This window comes from Podarcis pityusensis (genome assembly GCF_964106645.2).
Source record: "Podarcis pityusensis genome assembly, chromosome: Z".
Classification (NCBI taxonomy): domain Eukaryota; kingdom Metazoa; phylum Chordata; class Lepidosauria; order Squamata; family Lacertidae; genus Podarcis; species Podarcis pityusensis.
In genome coordinates, this window is record NC_138044.1 from 4841202 (window position 1) to 4860962 (window position 19761).

Sequence of the window (19761 nt, forward strand, 5' to 3'; positions counted from 1 at the left end):
TTGCATGTGCCCAGTCTTGGCACTTGAATGTCATGCATGCTAACAACCCAATCTAACACATGCTTGCTTGGAAGTTAGTCCCCAGATTGAAGCTTTAGCTGTTGTGTGGTGTACATTCGGTCTTAGCCTTATGTCCAGCCTTGTATTTTGGGGTGAGGATTGTGTTGCTTGAATTATTCAACAGTTTACATGCCACCCATCCCATCTGCCCATGATTTTCCAGTTCCTCTCCTCCCCTACCACAGCTTGGCTTGTTCTTCTCTAAACAGGGGTAGTAAGTGAAATGAAGGCCTCCTTCCTCCTCCCAGGGTCTGACATGCTGCTATGCAGCATTCCAGATGCAAGTAGACATGGGAAATCAATTTCCCCTAGGGCTACGTCCATCACCTTTGGAGAAAACTCAATTTCCCAGATTTATTTGCATCTGACACACTTTGCAGCAGCATACTAGATGTTGGAGCAGGGAGAGATGCCCCTCTCACTTTCTGCCAGTGAAACAGCTTCATAAGTGAATAAGAGGGAAAGAAGAGAGAAATTGGGGAAAGGATGAACTGGGATCTGACTGTGTTACATCATTGACTAGGATCAGAACAGGGTTTGAATTGATTTTTGAATTGACTCAGATCATGCCGAGCAATTTACTGTCTCCTTTTGAATGGTGTAGTTCAGCTTAGCCTGATCTTATCCAATTCAAATTTGGGAGAATTCATCCCTTGCTTGAAGTATCCGAGTCCTGCATTGCTGACAGCCATGGTCAATATTCATGAATTTGAATTGATTGCTTTTTAAAATTGGTATATTTTTGGATCCTTTTGATGCCCTCTAATCTAATGTTTGTTACTCTATTCCAGGCATTTTTTTTTTCAATTTCATTTTTTTAAAAACAAAAAAAGACATGACTTATTTGTACACGTTTCATATCACCAGATTTTGTTTTGCGAGCGCTGCATTTTTCATATCATTCCATTCATTTGTGTAGTTCCTTGAAAGAACAGAAGAAAGTCGGACTCTGACAGAAGCTTTCAATGACCAGACAAACAGCCAGAGTGGCCAATCTACTGAGACACCCAATGAGGTGGGATTTTTGTCTAGTGTATTTAAATAGTTTTAATAGCCCTTTCCTTTTGGAATATACAGGTCTGAGCTTCAAGTGACTCCGTAAGTTTACCCTTGTAGAAATTTGGTTTACTTAGTTTGTGCTTTGGCTCACTTCAGCTGCTCGAAGCTATTTGCTCTGCAGGCGGTCCAAGGTTTCTAATACCAGCTGCACTACACTGAGATCTCTCCTGGCACTTTGTTCCATTGTTTTCCCTCCTATTACTGTATTTCACCACGTAATGGTCACATTTTTGTGTGCCGATTTTTCATTTCCAAAAAGGGTACAACCATTATGAGGTGAATTATGGTTGGAAGCTTTTGAGGTGGCTGGAAGCCAGGCTGTCCCAGAGTGCAGGTCCCTCACAAAACTATCCCCCCCCATACCCCCCGCCCACTCGCACTGCCCTCATCCAACCCGCCTCAGAAGGCGCAGTGAAAGAGGAAAATCCTTATATACTCGTTCACCCACATTCACCTCCTTGCCACCCAGCTGCTTCTCCTTGAACTCAAGCCCATCCCTCTTTCGGGATTTGCTGGGTCCGGGACTGTGCAAGAGGGGCATGCAGGCAGCGCCACAAAATTTGGCCAAGGCACCAGAGTTGTCCACAGGGAGAGCGAGAGTAGAGGAGCCTTGGTGATCACAGGCTGCAATTTTCATGTTTTTCGCTTGACCTCCTTTCCAGCACTGCCATAATCCCTCCTCAGAGCCGCCACCTCTGCCTCCTGACCGTGTACAGAAATATACTGGTACCGATAATGCACATGCTGAGAATTACCCCTGCAACTATTATGTGGAGGAATGCTCTGGGACCAATTTCAGGGTCTGATAAAGGGGTGTGTGATTATTACACAGTGGTGACCAGTATGCAGTGAAATACTTTAGTCCTTATCCTCCCCACTGCCCTCCTGCTCACAGTGTCCATAAGTTGGTAACACTGCATTACTTTTGTCCTGGCCATCTTTGCTTAAGTCATTGTTGGGGAACCCCTGCACCATGGACCTAATTAGGCCCAGAATTTGATGCATGATACAGTTTCCTCCCAAGCCACACTCACCTGCTCTACACCCAACATAATGTATGACATCAGGGTTGGGGAAAGTAAAGACAGGGCTCCCTGCTGAAAGCAGCGTTTGCAGACACCCCTGATCAGCTGATCCAATGGCATGTGCAACACCTGCTCCTATACCAGTGTGGTTTGAAGCTGTACAGGAAAAGGAACAGGGCGTTGCAAGTGCAACTGGTCATCTGATTGATTTCAAAGAGTGCAGTTAACAGAAAACACATCACCTGGCATCATGGTTAAATCAGGTGACTGACAAGTGGGCAGCTATGCCCAAATGTCAAAATGGTTCACGGGGCTTAAGTCATAGGACTATAAAAAGTTGCCTTGTACCAAATCAGAACACTGGCATATCTGGCCGACTGACAGCTGCTCAGCTGTCCATAGACACGAGTCATTTCTAGCCCTACTTGGAGATGCTGAGGGTTGAACCTTAGATCTTCTGCTGCAGCCTTTCTTACTAAATGGAACAGGTGTCAGAGTTATGAGCAGCACAGCCTCCAACAATCATATCAACCAGTGTGGTAAAGCAGGCAGTGTGCCAGGTTACCTGGAGGAACAAATACTTCTTGCCTTGCATAATTAATTGGACCCTCTGGGAGCCCCTGCCTAGTGAGGTATGACTGGTAGCTCACCACCTTTTGGTGATAGCTGCCCAGCTGTGGAGTGCAGAAAAGTGACTTTGTAGTGGTGAAGATATTTTGGACATTGGGTTTGGTTTTTTTAAATAACCCTTTAAAATTGGGTTAAAATATTGTTGCTTTTACTCAAGAGTCTGGAATTGTTCTTCTCGCTCTTGGAATTTTTTTTAAATAGGGCACTATATGTTCTTATTTTTATGGTTTCATAATTGCATTTTAATGGTTTACTATTGTAAGTGGCCCAGCACATGCAGTGCTGTTAATAAATAATGGGTTGTATCCAACTACATTTTATTCAGGATAGACCCAGTAGAATCAATGGACCTGAGCTAGTAATATCCATGAATTTAAGTGGGTATACTCTGAGGAGGGCTTGCATTGTATATAGCCTAATAACTTTCCCTCATCTGAGTTTGGCAAGAGCAGCTCTGAATCAGCATGTTGCACTGGTACTGAAAGCTCTGCACTGGATGTCAGCATGTTCCCAAGCCAAGTTCAAGGGTTACACTGTTAGTGTATAAATCCATAAATAGCCTAGGACCTGGTGGCATTGTCCCTTCTGCACAGGCCATATCACTGCAGTCATCTGAAGAGCCCCTCCTACTGCCTTGTTAGTGAAGTTCGCACATGAACTAAGCCTTTTAGCATAGTGACAGCAGTACTTTGGAACACTTTTCCTATTGAAATCAGATAGTCACCTATAATTTTGTTATTTTGTCATCTGCTGAAAAAAGTGTTTTGCCAGGTGTTTTTAGAGAATAAGGTGCCAGGTGTTTTTAGAGAATTTAGAGAATTAGATTCACTTTTGCTATGCGTTTTACGGTTTTATAATCTTATGTTTTAATAATTTTATTGTACACTACCATAATTTATTTTTTTTAATTGAGTTGGCTTTTAGTAACTACTTCTGTAACAAACAAACAATAAAATAAAATGTAGGCTTTATTTTTAATGAGGGCTAATTGTAATTTGGCCTTAAGATTATCTTAATGCACGTGGCTGCATCTAAGGGGCTGGATAGTAAAACCTTCTCCATTTATAGGGTAAAAATACCCTAAACAAATTGCACTTGAAATGAGCAAGCTCCCAGAACCACCCAGGAAAAATGACTAAAAAGTAAGGCTATGTTCCTTTAGTGAAGTAATCCTCTCACTTATTTGATTTTTTAAAAATGTTCTGATTGACTTTAAAAGGTGCCCCTCCTGGATTAATTGCACAACAGATTTAATAATAGCGGTGGTAATGGTAGTCATAGCAACATCAGTAGCAACTGTAATAAACAACTATTTTAATTACAGTCACATATAAAATTAAATGAAGCATTCCATCCTATGTGGGAAAATTGGGAGATGCCTCTTCTAAGATGCGACCTGCATATTACATAGGAAAACAAAGTATTTTTTAAAATGCTAGATCGATTATTATTTGGTCATATTCAAATTTATGCAGAATTAGTTGATTCATTGACTAAAACATGGAGGATTAATCAACCTAAGATTACTTTAATTGAGGGATAGCTTTTCTAAAAAGTATTGGAGCCTTCACTTTCTCATGAGAGATACTTTCAAGGAAACCTTGTTAGTTCCCCTATGACAGCTCTTTATTTCTTTTTCTTCCACCCTGAAGAAACCAATATCAAATTGGTGTTCATTAGTGTTGATACTAATGAGTGGTATGTGGAATAATTTTACTGAGACTGTCTTTTCTAATGTAGATTAATCCCCTCCAAGAAGATAAAGTCTTATTATGTAAAGATCACAGCCCCCAAAGTAATAGAACATTGACATACCTGTCTCTAGTTATTATTTTTAAGAAAAGAAGTAAGTGCATTTTTCTTTTTAGCAGACAACTCCTTCGGATTATTCGGATATACAGTGCCTGAATCTAAATAAGCCTGAGTTTGAACCTGAGCTGGCTGATGGCAAATGCTTTGGCAGAAGCACAACAGGGAAAAAAGGCGAAGCTCGAGAGAGTGGTTTGCTCATGTCTCTTTTAAATGAAAATGGAGTGGCACTGCTTGGATCTAGGTAAGCGGGTGGCTTAGACACGACACTTTTAACAGTTGTTCTATTGCAAAAGAGAGGAAAGCAATTTAGATAACGGAGCTCTCTAATTTACCTGGGAGATTGGCAAGCCTCCTTCAGAGTCGTTTTAGTCCATCATGCAATTAAGTAATTAGGAGATGTAAAGCACAGTCAGAGACATCAGTTACAAGATGCATTTTCCTTCATGGCAAGATGGCAACATACAGGGAATCAGATAAACGATACAAAATGACAGAGCAAAGACCTCACAGTTCCTTCCAGGCAAATAGAAGAAGATTGTCCAAATGGTTGGGAGTTGCAAAGCTCTGAAAATTGAGAGCTGGGAGTAGTTAAATCATGCTCCTGCCCAAAGTTACGAAATGCCCACTCCCATTCTTGCTGCCTGCAAATAATAGGAAGGATTCCAGGAAAGAGGGGTATAGGCAAAGAAGACCTCAAAACTTGCTTCCCGTGACCACCTGTCTGGTGGAAACAATCTTTATGATTTATGTTTGAATATTGCTGAATGTGATTTCATTAATGTATTTTGATTTATAAGCTGCCTTATTTATATTCTGAAAGGCAGAGTAAAAATAGTTACAACAAATAAATGGTACTGGTTTAGCCCTAGATAGGACCCTCATTGATCCACACTGCATTTATGGCAGTGATTGCTGCATTATATGAATGTGATTAGGGAAATTCAGAGAGAGCTGCTGCTTCGTTTGAAGCCAGGGGTCACTAATGCTCAGCAGCCAGATTCCTTCTGAAATGAGTGATACTAATTGCTGTTCATCCTACATCAGCTGAAGAGCATAAGTTAATATTAGTCACCAAAGCAATGTAGAATGGCAGATGAGAGATCTTCAGATACGAATCTAGAACATTGCCACCTTTCTCAACCTTACATAAAAATTTGCTATGGAGCATTTCCCTTCCAGCATTTTTAGGACTCTGATACACCATTCATCCTAATGTTTTCCTATAAATCCTCTCAGCCTGATTGGTGCCAAGGCAATAGTGCTGGGTAACTTACTTCTCACGAATGGCATTAAAAACATACTCAGCATTCTTTCTTTCAACTGCCAGCCTTCTAAATGCCTCTTGTTTTCAGTTCTGGCTTGTATTTCAAATGGCACAAAACAACTCTTTATTGACATGCTTGAAATTAACGACAGGATTTGTTTTGGAGTGTAATGTCCTTCTATTTAGTTTCCATTGGATTGTGAAATTGCTTTCCAAGCTGACATCCATAAGCCTTTAGCAGTATACAGAGCTATGCCTGGAAATTTACTAAGTTGGCTATTGCTTCTGATGGAGTATGCTTCCAACATGTTTTCAGACTGATTTGTGGTATTAAAATAGAAGACAGCTTAACTGTGTGGGGATTCCAGAGGTTGCCAGTATGGCACCCACAGGCAGCGCTTACAGATTTCTTCCCTGGTGCTTGCAGGGTCCCCTCCCTGATCCTACCCCTTAATTTACACTAATCTTTAAACAGGCATTCTACTGTAGCCTATGGAATAGGTTGTGGCATGTACTTGGTGTAGTTTATCCCTCTGGTTTACAGTGAATATGGCTATGGGCCCCAAAGGTTTGGCAGTCCCTGGCTTAAACTTTCAGACTCTACAGTCTTGGGACTGGGGGGAGGAAGCAGGGAGTTCAACCCTTTCTCCCCCATCATGGTCCTGGAAATAAATAAAAAATCTATTAAAAGCAGGTGAGTGCATTATAAGGGAACCCTCCTTTGGTGCGATTGGGTACTTTCCTTGAAATTGAAATAGTAGCTTCTGAGAAGTTGAAACCATGGCAGAGTCAGAGAGAGTTAAATTCCACCTCTTCACCATCCATGATCTCAAGGGAGGTTGTATAGGCTTTCTTTTTACTAGTTACGTAACCGAAAGTGATCATTAATCACATTAATGCAATTAATGCCGTGTCTGATTTGGCCGCTAGAACTGTAACTTTAGGATTATTTTATACCTGAGACTTCTACTGCCAAACCCTCTTTCTCAGTCCTGCTCAACTTCTGAGTATCAGTAGTGTTTTGAGAAGGTATTTCTTTGTAACTCATCCTGGATTTCTCCAAGTCACGTATCTGAGATTTCTTTCTTTCAACAATTTATTTTACTTATTTCATCAATTTATATACAACTTAATTACAATAGTCTGCAGGTGGTATATATCTGACACAAAGTGAGATTATGAAATATGTGTGAATTCTTTTTAATGATTTTATAATGTAAATCATAGAAGATAATATTGTTTTCTTATCGTTGCTATTCCCCCCCCCCCCCGGTAAAACTAGAGAAGAACAAATACAAATTGCAAATAACCTGTTAGATCATCTGAACACAAGCGAGCAAGACAGTTCAAGTGGCCATCTAGAGAATAAAGATGAGAAAGATCTTAAGCAACTGATTATTCAGCTAAGAACTGAACTTGAGCAGCAAAGGCAAGCAAATAAATTCCTGAAGCTGCAAGTTGAATCCAAATCTACTTTGACTGAGGAAGAAGGGCTTGATCCCAAAACAATGCTACAGATTAATGTGGATATTGGATCATCAAAAGCTAAAGTGAAAACTGTAGCTACTCAAACAGGGACTGTTGAAGGTAACATCGTGGGACTGAAACATGAAGGCCAAATAGCAAGCTCTGAATACAAAGCAGCATCTTCAAGATTAAATGAAGAACCTTGGCGGGAGAGAGCCTCTGTGAAGAGTGAACAGCAAGAGATCCTTCGGCATACAAGGAAAATGAACAAAGTGAGTTTGTTTTAAGGTGCTAAAGCTCCTTTTTAGAGTGTGAAAGAGTTCTCTCCACAACCAATAGGGTTGTGTTGTTTTGGGAGGCGGAATTACCTAAAGATTGGGGCAGGGGCTGGCAAGGTTTACCTCGCCTGGGCCGGTTCGCTCCCACGGAGATCACTCTGTGGGCCACATCGCCTCTGCGCAGATGCGATTTCTGGCACTGCGGAAGTGAGTCCCTGCTCCACACTGTGCCAGTTTAGCACAGTGCACAGGGACTCACTGAGTGGGCGGCTCAGTTCAGGGGCGGCTCGTGGGCCATTTAAACAACCCCCATGGGCTGCTTGTGGCCCATGGGCTGCAGGTTGCCAACCCCTGGACTAGGATGTCAAAAGATACTTAAGATGCTTATGCATATTGTATACATCAGCCAGTTTTTAAATGCAGTGTTAGACCTGAACTCACGGTTTGCATGTTTGCTGCTGAGCTCCTTTTTCTCAAGCTGCAGCATCTGCATTTGAGTTCTCTTAAAAGGCTTTTGCATTAAACACCTTGTGGTGCACCTTAGTTACTTTTTAAAATTATTAAAAGTATAAAATTCTGCCATCTCAAAATTTTTGGTGTGGTGTACAGCAATATGTATGGAAGGACACATAAAACAAACAGTACAAAATCATTGTTAAAAAGACTGACTACTCAAGAAAGTTTTAAACTGTTACATAGACCTGTTGGCATAGAAAGGTTTCTAAGAGCTGTCTTAAATATGTACAGGAAGGGGAGGGGGACTAGGCATTGCTAGGAAACAGGTTGACATTGCTAGGTTTGGTCTTGGTCTTGCATGTCACTGAAATGTTGGTCACAGTCAGTCACAGCAAGCACAAGCCTAGTAGAGCTGCATTCTTTTGATGTGAGGGCTTTTGGCAGGATTTAGGCTTAATAGAACCAGGTGGCAAAGCTGTGATGTTGTTTCAGGAGCAACAAGACTGAGTTCTATGTAGTAGCAGCAGCTGTGTCCCAATTGTTAGCTCTGCCCCCACTGGGAGGTGCCTCTTCAGTTAAAAGGGGCCAGCCTGCTCTGGTAGTCTTCTGCTCCAGTGGAGCAGAAGAGACACTGCCCTCCTTAGGGCTACCACAATGGAACCCAACATTGTATGAAGAACATTGTCAAATGGCAGCATCAGTGAAGATGGTGAGGTGTTCTGTGAGGAACTGTTGAAAGAGCTGGGTAGGTTTAGTGTGGAAGATAAATTGTTATGGGGAGACATAATCAATGTCTTCAAATATCTGAAGTCACCCAAAGGATGGAGCAGACTCCAAAAGGCAGGACTTGAACCAGTGGGTGGACATAGTAGGGGCAGTGGGTTTTGGCTAAACATTTGGAGAAACTTCTTCATGGTTAGAGCTGTTTGGCAGAGGAAGTCATAGGAGGTGGTGTACTCTCCTTTGCCAAATGTATTTAAACATCTGGCCAATCTTTGTCAGACATATGGTACTTCATTTGCATCCTACATTGCAGATCCTGCTTTGAGCAGTGTGTTAGACTAGAAAATAACCTTGCAGGTCACTTTCAGCTCAATAACTCCATTAGGATGTCCTAGGAAGCTCTCAAGAGAGCAGATAGAGCCTTTGTATTTGGCTTTCCCACATGCATACGACATTTCTCTGGCCGCTGGTGGGAACAGAATGTTACACTGGATGAATCTTAGTTTGACACCCAGTCTTGGAATTCTTGTTGCAGCCTCCATTATTTTACCTCAGGATACAGAGCTTCCGTTCTTTACCAGTTTGGTTATTAAGTTGTTGATAGACTATATTTCATGAATATATTTAATTAAAGAATAAGTAATATTGAAACATAACGTTTGGTAACAATGAATTTCATAAGCTAGTGATGCGTTGTGTGAAGGGGCACTCCCTTTTCTTTCTTTTTTTAATGTAAACTCATAAGGTTCTTGGAAGGATAAAGTGAGTTTCAATTATTCCTTTATAGAAATCTAATTTCTCAAGCCTTTCTATTTAAACCTTGATACAACGATAATGGTCTTTTTGTTTGTTTGTTTGTTTGTTTGTTTGTTTGTTTGTTTGTTTGTTTACATACTGCTCTTCATCAAAAGATCTCAGGATGGTTCCACAAGATAAAAACACAAATAAGTAATTAAAACAAAAACAAGAAAACAATAGTACCCAATAACAAAACAATATAACAACCAGAGAAACTATTTTCTTCCTTTAGCATGCTTTGAGTTTTCTCATCCACCCTTACATGTTATTACTAATCTCATTGACGCTTTGTCACAAAGCTGAACTGAATTTCATGTCACTTTTCACATGAAGGGGAGGCAGCATGCTCTTCTTCAAAAGAAGCAGTTTTAACTTTTTTCCTGCAATGTTTTGCATGAAATTCCTGTTGTCCCGCTCAGCAGGGTTGTTCTTGCTATCTACATAATCTAGCCATGTGGACAGTGTGTTGAACAGCATGGCACCATGTACCCAATCCAGTATGACTACATAATAATATCATCAGACTAAGTCAGAGGGAAGGCAGTGCTTCTTATCTTTATTATTAATTATTATTGTTTATTAAACAATAATATCTAATATTATTGTTTAATATTGGTAATCTTAGGGTGGTTCACAACATAAATCTGAATTGTGGGTGTGTGTCCTGGTTCACAGATCACCTACTCTTGAATTGTACATTGTAACTAGGAGTAGGGTGTTTTTTAGGAGTGTGTGTGTTGCATCCCCCCCTTGGTAAAATGCTACCCACTTTCAGTTAAGGTTTTTTGCAAAATATTCAAGGCTGGATTTTAGTGACCATTGTTTTCTTATACTGATCTTCCCTTCTCAACCTACTCACATTTTTCTATGTGTCATTTAGAGTGATCCTTGCCAGCCATTCAAGAAATCCTGTTTGCCTGTTTTACTGAAGTTATCCAAGTCGTTAGAAAGCATCTCCTTAAAGGACCCCATCTGGAAGCCAGACATGCAACTTCAGCATCGCATCTTTGCCTTGGATGAAGATCTGAAGGAAAGAATTATGCAGCCACGTAATGATGAATTGCAGCCAAGTGAAGTTGTGAGTGAGAGATCTGCTCAGGAAGGGATATTACTAGGAGGTAAGCAAGCAAGTACAGTTGAAAATAATACAGAAAGCATGCAATGGCATTTCGTTCCTTTTGTGGTTGTGTACAATTTGAATTCCACAGCAATATCCAGGGTTAGCACTGCTTCAGCAATCAATAAGCTGCAAGTTTAAATGCTGTGTACACCATTCAGTTTTACCCACCTTCCTCAACTCATCAAAACTGTATATTTTACATGTTACAGGTTGGCACCCCTGGGACTGGTCAGCTCGGCTTTCTTCTATTTTGTCGGGAAGAAAGGGGGGCGGGGGGAGAGGATGGTTGTCCCTAGTCTGTGTGGTGCAGGACACATTTTGTAGCACTAGCCATGGAGAACAAGATTATCAAGGGCCACTAGTCACAATGGCTGTGCTCTCCCTCCACTGTTGGAGGTAGCATGCCTCTGAATACCAGTTGCTGGGTATTATAGCCCCCCCATAAGTAAAAATCAATAGAAATCAATAGAAATCTGAGGTTCTGACTCCCCTATCAAAAGGCTGCCCACCCAAAAAAAATTCCTGCTTAAATAGAACATGTTTTATTTATAATTGTTATAATTCATGCAAAATATAGTTACATAAAATGATAGCAAGATAATGAAATATTGTTGAAGCAGAAAAACATAGAATCATGGAGCTGGAATGGACCCCAAGGGTCATCTTTCTAGTGCAACCCCCTGCAATCTAGGAAATTCAGCTAAAGCATCCATGACAGATGACCATCCAACCTCTACTTAGAAACCTCCAAGGAAGGAGAGTCCACAACCTCCCAAGGAAGATCCATCTTCCATGTATTATAAATAGTAAAAAACACTTATTTGACCCCAGTTATTTGACACTACAGATACAATCCAAAAGATGCAAAAGGAGTTCTGTATATGTGGGAGAATTTTAAAAAGCAAGTGTTCCTCATTAACCTGGTGCAAAAAGCTTGTCATCCAGAGGAGCCCTAGCTTCCTAGATAAACCACTATAGCCCCCCCACCCTTACCTGGGAGTAAGATGTGACAACACAACGGCCCTCTCTCTCCCTGGCAGCGCTGTGCCAGCCCTCAGTTTCCCTTTCCCTCAGGTGAATTCCCCCAATGGAGAATGAATCACAAGCGGCAGTGGGTTTTTCTTTTGTGAAAACAGGTTGCAAACAAACTTTATTATAACAGATGAGTTTTGGTTCTTCTTCTTCCACAGAAATTTAACGAACAGTGAGGTTATTCACAGCATAGTGCTGTTGCTTTACGTATACTGAAACGTATACTGTTTCAGGTTATAGGCTGTATGCCAGGTGTCAGCAAGGTTTACTTCACCTGGGTCGGTTCACTCTAGTGCAGATCCCTCTGGGCTGAATTGTGTGTGAGCGCCCCCCCCCCCCCGATTTCCGCAGATGCAATTTCTGGCGCCGCAGAAGCGAGTCCCCTGCGCCACACTGCTCCAGTTTAGTGCAGTGTGCGGGGACTCACTGAGCAGGCAGCTGGGTTCGGGGGCGGCTCATGGGCTGGTTAAATGACCGCCGTGGGCCACTTGTGGCCCATGGGCCTTAGGTTGCCTACCCCTGCTGTATGCTGTTCAGGCTTAAGGTTACCTTCTTTTACACATCTTCCATAGATAAGACTTCTCCACACACACTTCAGGAACTTAGGATTTTAACTGGGCTGTTTCCCTTACAGACCCCCAAATCCTCCCTGGCCTCGGAATCACTATTGCCCTTTCCTGTCAGAGTATCCCCTCTGGGGACCCTTTTTCCTGTAGGCACCATGTGGGACTGTGTCTTTTCTGCAATTCAGAACCTGAGAGCATCTCCTGGGAGTTCTCTGCTCTCCTCAGCCTCCTGACAGAATCTCCCTCACACACTCGTGCCTCCACTCCAACTGCCTCCCCTGGAACTCTGGCCAAGCAGGCACTGTTGTTAGTTAGTTAATTGTTTGCTGGCAGGGGGAAAAAACACTTGATGACTCATTCTGCTCAGAAAACAAACTTTTCTGTCACAATAAGGCCCACTGAACTCAGTGTGGCTTTCTTTTGAGTAGACAGTTATTTACTAGATGCAAGTCAGCAGCACTAGATGACCCGCTCAGCTAGGCATTGGGGTGGATTTCTCCCTGTGCCTTGCAGAGCTGGGCCGACGATGCCGATGAGCCATGCGCCCCTCAGCAACATCCAAAGGCCCTGATCCACTAGGTGCTGAGGTGGATTGCACTCTGCGCCTTACAGAGTCAGGCCCAGGCTGCCACCAGGCCCAGCACTGGCGGCAGCAACAAGCAGCTCTGGCAGCTCTGGCCATTGCCACCCCACCACAGCACTTAACTTGACCTGGGGGTTCTGGATCACGGGCTCTACTGGTAAAAATGGGAACCTCAGCAATTGCCTTCTCCCACCAGAAACGAACCAGGACTGCTCCAAGAAAACACACATGGCAAAAAGGAACTCTAGGCCCTCGTGGGCCACCCCTTACCTGCTTGGAATTAGCCAAGCAGATAGCCAACCAATCAGGATTTTATTTTATTTTTAAAAAAGATCCCCCCCCCATCACTTCTCACTTCCCTCTGTGGCCCCCTAGCCTCGTGCTGTGGCCTCCCATTTTCACATTTTGTTACCTGGGCCCTCCTTGGAATTTCCTGGCGGGGCTCCAGGGGCCCATAAGGCCCCTGCTTTAGAAACACTGGTCTACTCTGCCTTTCCAGGCCCTTGGGCATAGAAGGGTATTTTCCATCAGCTGCTACTGGTTATGCCTGGAATTGAACATGAGGATACTGTACCATGAGGCTACAGACCCTTTCCATGGATGTCCATGCTTCCCTGTCTGTTTTTCTGTGGGTCAGGTTTGGGAGTATTTAGCTTGGGGAGAATGACATAGGGGTAAGAATGAAACACCCATTCTCCGTTCTCTCTTACTTCCCTTACTATTTCATGAATGTGGGGTATGTGTGTGTGTCTGTTTCATTGAAGAGAAAATGTTAATGCCCACATCTTATTTATTATGCACATTACCCTAGGTTCCCGAATGTGCTTTCCTTGTGGATCAAGTGGTACATAAGAGAATAAGTATAATAAATAAGATGGTTGCAGAACAGTAATTTTTTTTTTTTTATGAAGACACTTGTTCGCTTGGAGACAGATAAAGTAGATCATTTTAACATTGTGGATGAGGAATAGAATTTAATGTCTCACTTGGCTAGAAGAAATGGAGCTGTGCCTTGCAAAGATGTACTCTGGATTACATTGGAAGACAGTTGCTGTCCCCTCTCCCCTTGCCAGTGGTTTACTGCAGGGATCCCCCATGCCACTGAAGGATTGGCATCATTTCCCCTCCCTCCCATCCACTAGCACCACCACTTTGCTGTCCGTTTAATTCCATTTATAGTTCAATCCCAATAAGGATTACTTGGATTTTTGCTACCAGCTCAACAATAGGCAGTAGTTTACCTGCCCCCAAACCCATTTCTGCCTTGCACCTACCATCTCCTTGTGATACTGAAGGTTAAATTGCACAGATGAATCTAAGAACTTCAATCAGTGAGCAGCTCAACATGCAGCTAAAGGGTTAAAACAGGTGTAATGCTGCAAAATTTGATTAGAATGCCCTCTCCTTAACTTTGAAGCAAGGAGTGGTAGTAGGAGCTGAGGGTTAAAAGTGGTAGAGGAGAGCCAGGAGGATTCTGCAGAAATACTTGGATTGTTGTAGTTATTTACATTTCACCCTGGGGTAGCCAACATTGCACATTCCATATATTGTTTGATTCCAGTTCCCTTCATCAGCTGGAGTCCAACAATGGGTGAAGGGCCACAGGTTTCTCAACTCTACTGGGACCTAGCCACTTATATTTGACATTCTCTTCTGCAATGATGAATCTGCAGCTTGCTGAGCTCACCAGCAGCCAGTTACAGATTGGTTTTGGTTCATATGGCACTTGCCTTTTGTCATCATCATCAGGCTGTGAATTGCCTCACCTCTTCCTTTGGACTACTTATCCCAACTAGGTTACTCCTGATCTTGCCTTTCTTCCATGAAACATAATGGTGGCATATGGGAGGGGAGTTGAGGATTGACCAGACCTGCAAGGCTATTCCATCATGTCCATTTAGATCACACAGAAACATGACAGGGGAAACTAGGGCCCACAGCCAAGTTAATTTGGCTGATGAGAATGCCTGTGAGAATAATTTCTCACTTTTTTTCTTGGTGCTTTTTAGGCACTAGATGCTTGATAATATATTGATTGGGCATCTGCTGATAGGGCATGCCAACACTCAACAGAAAATGTGCGGAGATGATGATGAAGAAAAATAAGATGAAGAACATGGGGCAATTGTCTGTTCTCAAGACTGTTTTGCCTCTCTTCCTGCATCCGTAGTACCAGTAGGGTAGAAGATCAGCAAAAGCTAGGAACCAACACCATGTGGCTTTATTTACTTACTCAAAAGGCTTACATTCTTTTCAGCTTCCAAGCCTGCAAGGCGGCTTACAGACAATGAAAATGATTGGTAATAACATCCAAAAGAACTCTTGAACCATCAAACATGCCAAAAGAGATCTGGACAATAAGATAATAGCTGCTACAAAAACAATGTCATTAAATCCTTGGGAAAATAAAACCCCTTTAAACTTGGTGTCCATAAAAATAAGAATCCTTACTGAAGAAGTATTTTCAGAGACACTGTTTTATAGGTGAAATGCCACCATCAAAAAATTCCTGTTCATCACCCACCTAACCTGGGGGAACCCCAGCAGCTGATCTTAAGGAATGGGAACATGACATGCAGGAGGTATGGGACTTCCGGGTTGGCGCCTCTGGCAATGGTGGATTTCCTCCGATCGGGAGGAATCCGCTCCGTTGGAAAACAGGGTCTGAACCGCCACGGCGAGGCGGAGACCCATCAAAAACCACAGGCGGGAGAAGCCTGTGGATGTGGGATTCGGCTGGCACCTTTGGGCCCCTCCACTCGCAGGGAAACCCAGTTTTGGGGATCCGGAGCAACGTGGGGTGAGTGGCGCGGTGCTTTGAATCGACTGCTTCTTTCACGGAGTGAAGCCGCATTGCTGTTGCCGGAGAGCGCTGACTTTTTCCTGTGGACAATTGGATTTCAAACAACTGCCCGTGAGTAGAACGGAAAATTGGACTGTGAAATTTTTTTAATTAGGCACCGAAAGCGGGAAGGTCTAAACAGGAAGTCCGCCTTCCGCTTTTTGTAGATAGATTGAAGCAAAGACACGGCAAGCTAGAGTTCAGAAAGTCTTTTGTAAAGGACTAAACTTTCATCATTTAAAATTACTGAACCCCCCTTGGAAGCAGGAGAAGAGGGGGGAACCTTTTTTTTTTTTTTTTAGACTGTTTAAACCTGCAGGAGAGTAAAGAAAGGTAGAATCATAGAATCATAGAGCTGGAAGAGACCACAAGGGCCATCGAGTCCAACCCCCTGCCAAGCAGGTAATTTTCCACCGTCTTGAACCTGGGAGCGGGGTGTCAAGACAGACGTTTTGGAGAAGCTCATCGACTATGGACAAACATCTTTTGACAGATAGTTAAAAGAACAGAAACATATTGATTCCATTGTTCCCTTTCGCTTTTAAAAGGAACAAAATTTTGACAAAATATCCGAAAAAGGAAAACTTGGTTGCTAAATCTGCCTTAAAAAAACAAAAAAAAAAAGATGGATACAAATAGAAATTGTTTCCCCTAGAGGGAGCTTGTGAAACTGTTATTAAAGTCGAACTGGGGAGTTTTCCAGCTGTAAAAGGTTAAGATCGTGGGACCAGACTTCGACCTTGAATAAGAATGTGCTCAGAAGCTCTGGTGCTTGCCTTTTGCAAGACAAGTGCTTTATTGGAACAGTTACATGAGAAAATGGACTTGATGACAGTTGCGATAGGAAATTTTGGACAGACAGTGGGTACCTATATAGAACCCACTCAGGAATCAATCCAGGAATGTGCTTTGACAGATGAGATGAAGGAGGAGGCTGTTGCTGGACCTCGGGTGGCAGAGATGGAGGGAGCTGTGGCCCAGCAGGAACATGAGTTGTTGGATTTGATGAATGAGCCTGGAAAAAGTCAGATTTGGAGAGACGGCGTTCTGCTTGGTTTGGAGATGGGGGGCTGGATGGACCCCCCTATGCAGAGATGTTTTGATTTTCCAAGTCTGGCTTCAGGCCGGGGGGAGCTCGGAGTTGTGGGGGCCCCTAATTTTGGAGGGGCCTTGAAACATGCCTTTAAATACCACATGGATTTCAGTGTTGACTATGGAAAAGGGGCTGACTTGTTGAGAAGGGACAAAAATATTGTCAAGCTGGAGTCTCCCAGAGTGAAAGGAGCAGAAGACAAAGTAAAGTACAGGTATAAACATGAAGAAGACCTGCGGAAGGGACATGGAAAAGACTTAAGAGCCTCGGATATAAGGTCACCAGGTTGATGGACTAGATGGATGGGATAGAAAGGACTGACAAAACCCGGGACTAGGAGAAGAGACGATGGATGAAGATTGGAAGAAAGTTTTAAAATTTATTTAGAAAAGTATCGTAAAATTAATGAGTATCAGAAAAATGATGGAATGAAATTAATTGCTTTAGCAGAAATGTTAAAAAGAATTATGTAAGAATATGTTATGGTTAAAAGAATTCGGTATAAATAAGATTTAAGTTTTAAGTTTTAAGGTTTTTTATGGTAAGATAAGGTTAAAATAGATCAAGGTAATTTAATGACAGAATATTGTGAAAGATGGAAAGGATTTGCTGAGATAATTAACAACTAGAATACAAAAAAGGGAGGTGTGAGGAAGTCGATGAAATAAGTTAATGAAAGTTAAGGATTTGGGAATATTGGATTTGTTTTTAAATTTGTTGTATATTTTTGTTTTTTGATTGTGTTGTATTGTGCGTTTTGTTTTTTGTTTTTGATTTTGGTTTTTATTGATTTGTATTGTTTAATTGTTACACTTATCTACTCTTTTCTTTCTCTTTCTCTTTCTCTTTTTCTTATTTTTTCCTTCTTTTTTTTTCTCTTCATAACTTTATAATTCTCAATAAATATCATTTTTTTTAAAAAAAGACATGCAGGAGGTATGCCTTCAGATAGGATGAAACACTGCGAATGTGTACTTTAGATCAGAGGTAGGGATTCTTTTTCATCCCAAGGGCTGCATTCCCTTGCTTGCTCTGAATGACTGTGACCACTGTTTCCATAGCATGCAAGAACCACCCTTCCAGTGGTGGGCACAGCAGGGGCACAAGTGGGAGGAGAAACAAATGCAAGTTTTACCTTTGCACAGTAGGCTAGTTTAACACACGTTCACACACCACTCTCCATACTCCTATCCCTGCAAGCAAAAGGCATCCTCACAGTCGATGGCCAGGCAAAAACAGTCATGATGCAAAGCTGGAGCAGTGAGGGGTCTGTGTGGGGAGATTTCTGAGTGCCAGACAGAGAGGCTTTGGAAGGTCACATTTCTCTCCTGCACTTGTGAAGATCAGTTTGAACTTCTAAATTGCTGAGATGTTTCATTCTTTAAATGTGTCCCTTTTCTCTTACCACTTTTCTCTTCATTTCCATGTTTTCTCCAGCTGAGTCATTGATCAGAGTAAATGGCTCTGAAGTGGATGTCACCTTGGTCAGTGGTGAAAGCAAAGGCGAAACAGCCAAGGATCTGAGCAGCAGCCAAGGTATGAGATGGATACACAAGTGATTTTGCCAGGACTGGGAGAACAAACCTTTCTTGCAAAACAAGCTGGTCATTTTTGTTAATTGTACAAATAAATTCCAGCTAACAGCTTGTTTGCTAAAGTTAATTGCTCTTTTTACCACAGTCTGTAACTTTAAAATATTGTTTGCTTAATTATCCCACAATAGCAGCCCTTGGGAATAGCAGCCACAGTCTTTTAAGTGTGGAAGAGTCCCCGGGATTTATGAGTATGGGTTTTAATAAAATGAATGAAATGTGTGCACAACTCTCTATGTACTCGGTGCCACAGAATTGGTCTGATCTTGGCTTGTGATAAAAAAAATTATTAATGGATTCTGATTTTTTATTTTTGCATTCCTGAGGTTTCTAAACACCAGCTTACCCTCTCCCTTTGATTCCCTCAAAATATAAAGGAATTAGTGCAGATTATAAATAGTTTATCAGTGACTGCTGTGGAAGTACCAATATACTCTTTTGTCAACACTAGAAAGTCCCCCAAGTTCATGTTCCACCAGGAATTTTTCTCATCGTTAAATGTTAATGAATGGAAACTGGAAGAACAGTTATGGGACATGAAGAATGTTGCTTGGTTACTAGCAAACCATGGCAGAATTGGTCTGGGATTGTTTGCTTAAGGAGTAGAATTCAGATAGCTTGGACATTTTAACCTAACTGAATTGCTTTACAGTGTCACTTAGATTAGAGAAATGATTGATGGTTAGGTCTAATCTGGTATTCATTGGGATATTTAAATAGAACCTCTATAACCAAAGGAAAAATATTTCCGAGTACTGGGGCCATGCAAATGGGGTTGACTATCACATTCCTGCCATAGCTACTCTTGGAAACGCTGTTGGACTGTATCCAGCAAGGTAGTACTTCAAAGGGATGACTTAGAGCAGGTTTTTGAACGGTCAGCAATCAGATTGTTCATAATAGATTGTGCACTCAGACCTTTTCAGTCAAATTGTTTATAGTTGACATAGAGGAGAAAGTTTATGAGTTGAGTTTTGGAATAGTCAAGTGACTAGACAAAGCAGATGCCACTTGTGTAAATGGAGCTGTCAGTATTAGATTATTAGATGCAGATGGCTATGAGAGTTGGACTCCAACAACAACTGAAGGACCACCAGTTCTCCACCCCTCCTATAAGCTTTTCATAATAGTAGGAATGGGGAACGTGTGGCCTTCTGGACTTCAATTCCTATGATCCCTAACAAATGGCCATGCTGGCTGGGACTGATGGGAACTGAGTCCCACAACATTTGGAGGGCCATAAATTTCCCATTCATGCAGATAATGCTGAGCAGTGGCAGACCCAGAAGCCTCATTGGTTGCAGAAATAAGGGAATGTCTTAGACCGAATCATAATCTCTAACCTTTAAGTAAAACACATT

At 42.0% G+C, this 19761-nt stretch overlaps 1 protein-coding gene across 6 annotated transcripts in view; it reads left to right on the forward strand.

Moving 5' to 3' along the window:
- The window catches only part of CDK5RAP2 (CDK5 regulatory subunit associated protein 2), a 134921-nt gene that overhangs the window by 75989 nt on the left and 39171 nt on the right, over positions 1 to 19761 (forward strand). For 4 of the 6 annotated variants that reach the window (XM_080990771.1, XM_080990766.1, XM_080990769.1 and 1 more), the window contains exons 19-23: positions 980 to 1075; positions 4643 to 4827; positions 7133 to 7589; positions 10453 to 10690; positions 18246 to 18344. In XM_080990771.1, the coding sequence (XP_080846897.1) occupies positions 980 to 1075; positions 4643 to 4827; positions 7133 to 7589; positions 10453 to 10690; positions 18246 to 18344 (1075 nt within the window). The remainder of the gene's footprint in view (positions 1 to 979; positions 1076 to 4642; positions 4828 to 7132; positions 7590 to 10452; positions 10691 to 18245; positions 18345 to 19761) is intronic. The other 2 variants (XM_080990767.1, XM_080990770.1) reach the window with 2 other exon arrangements.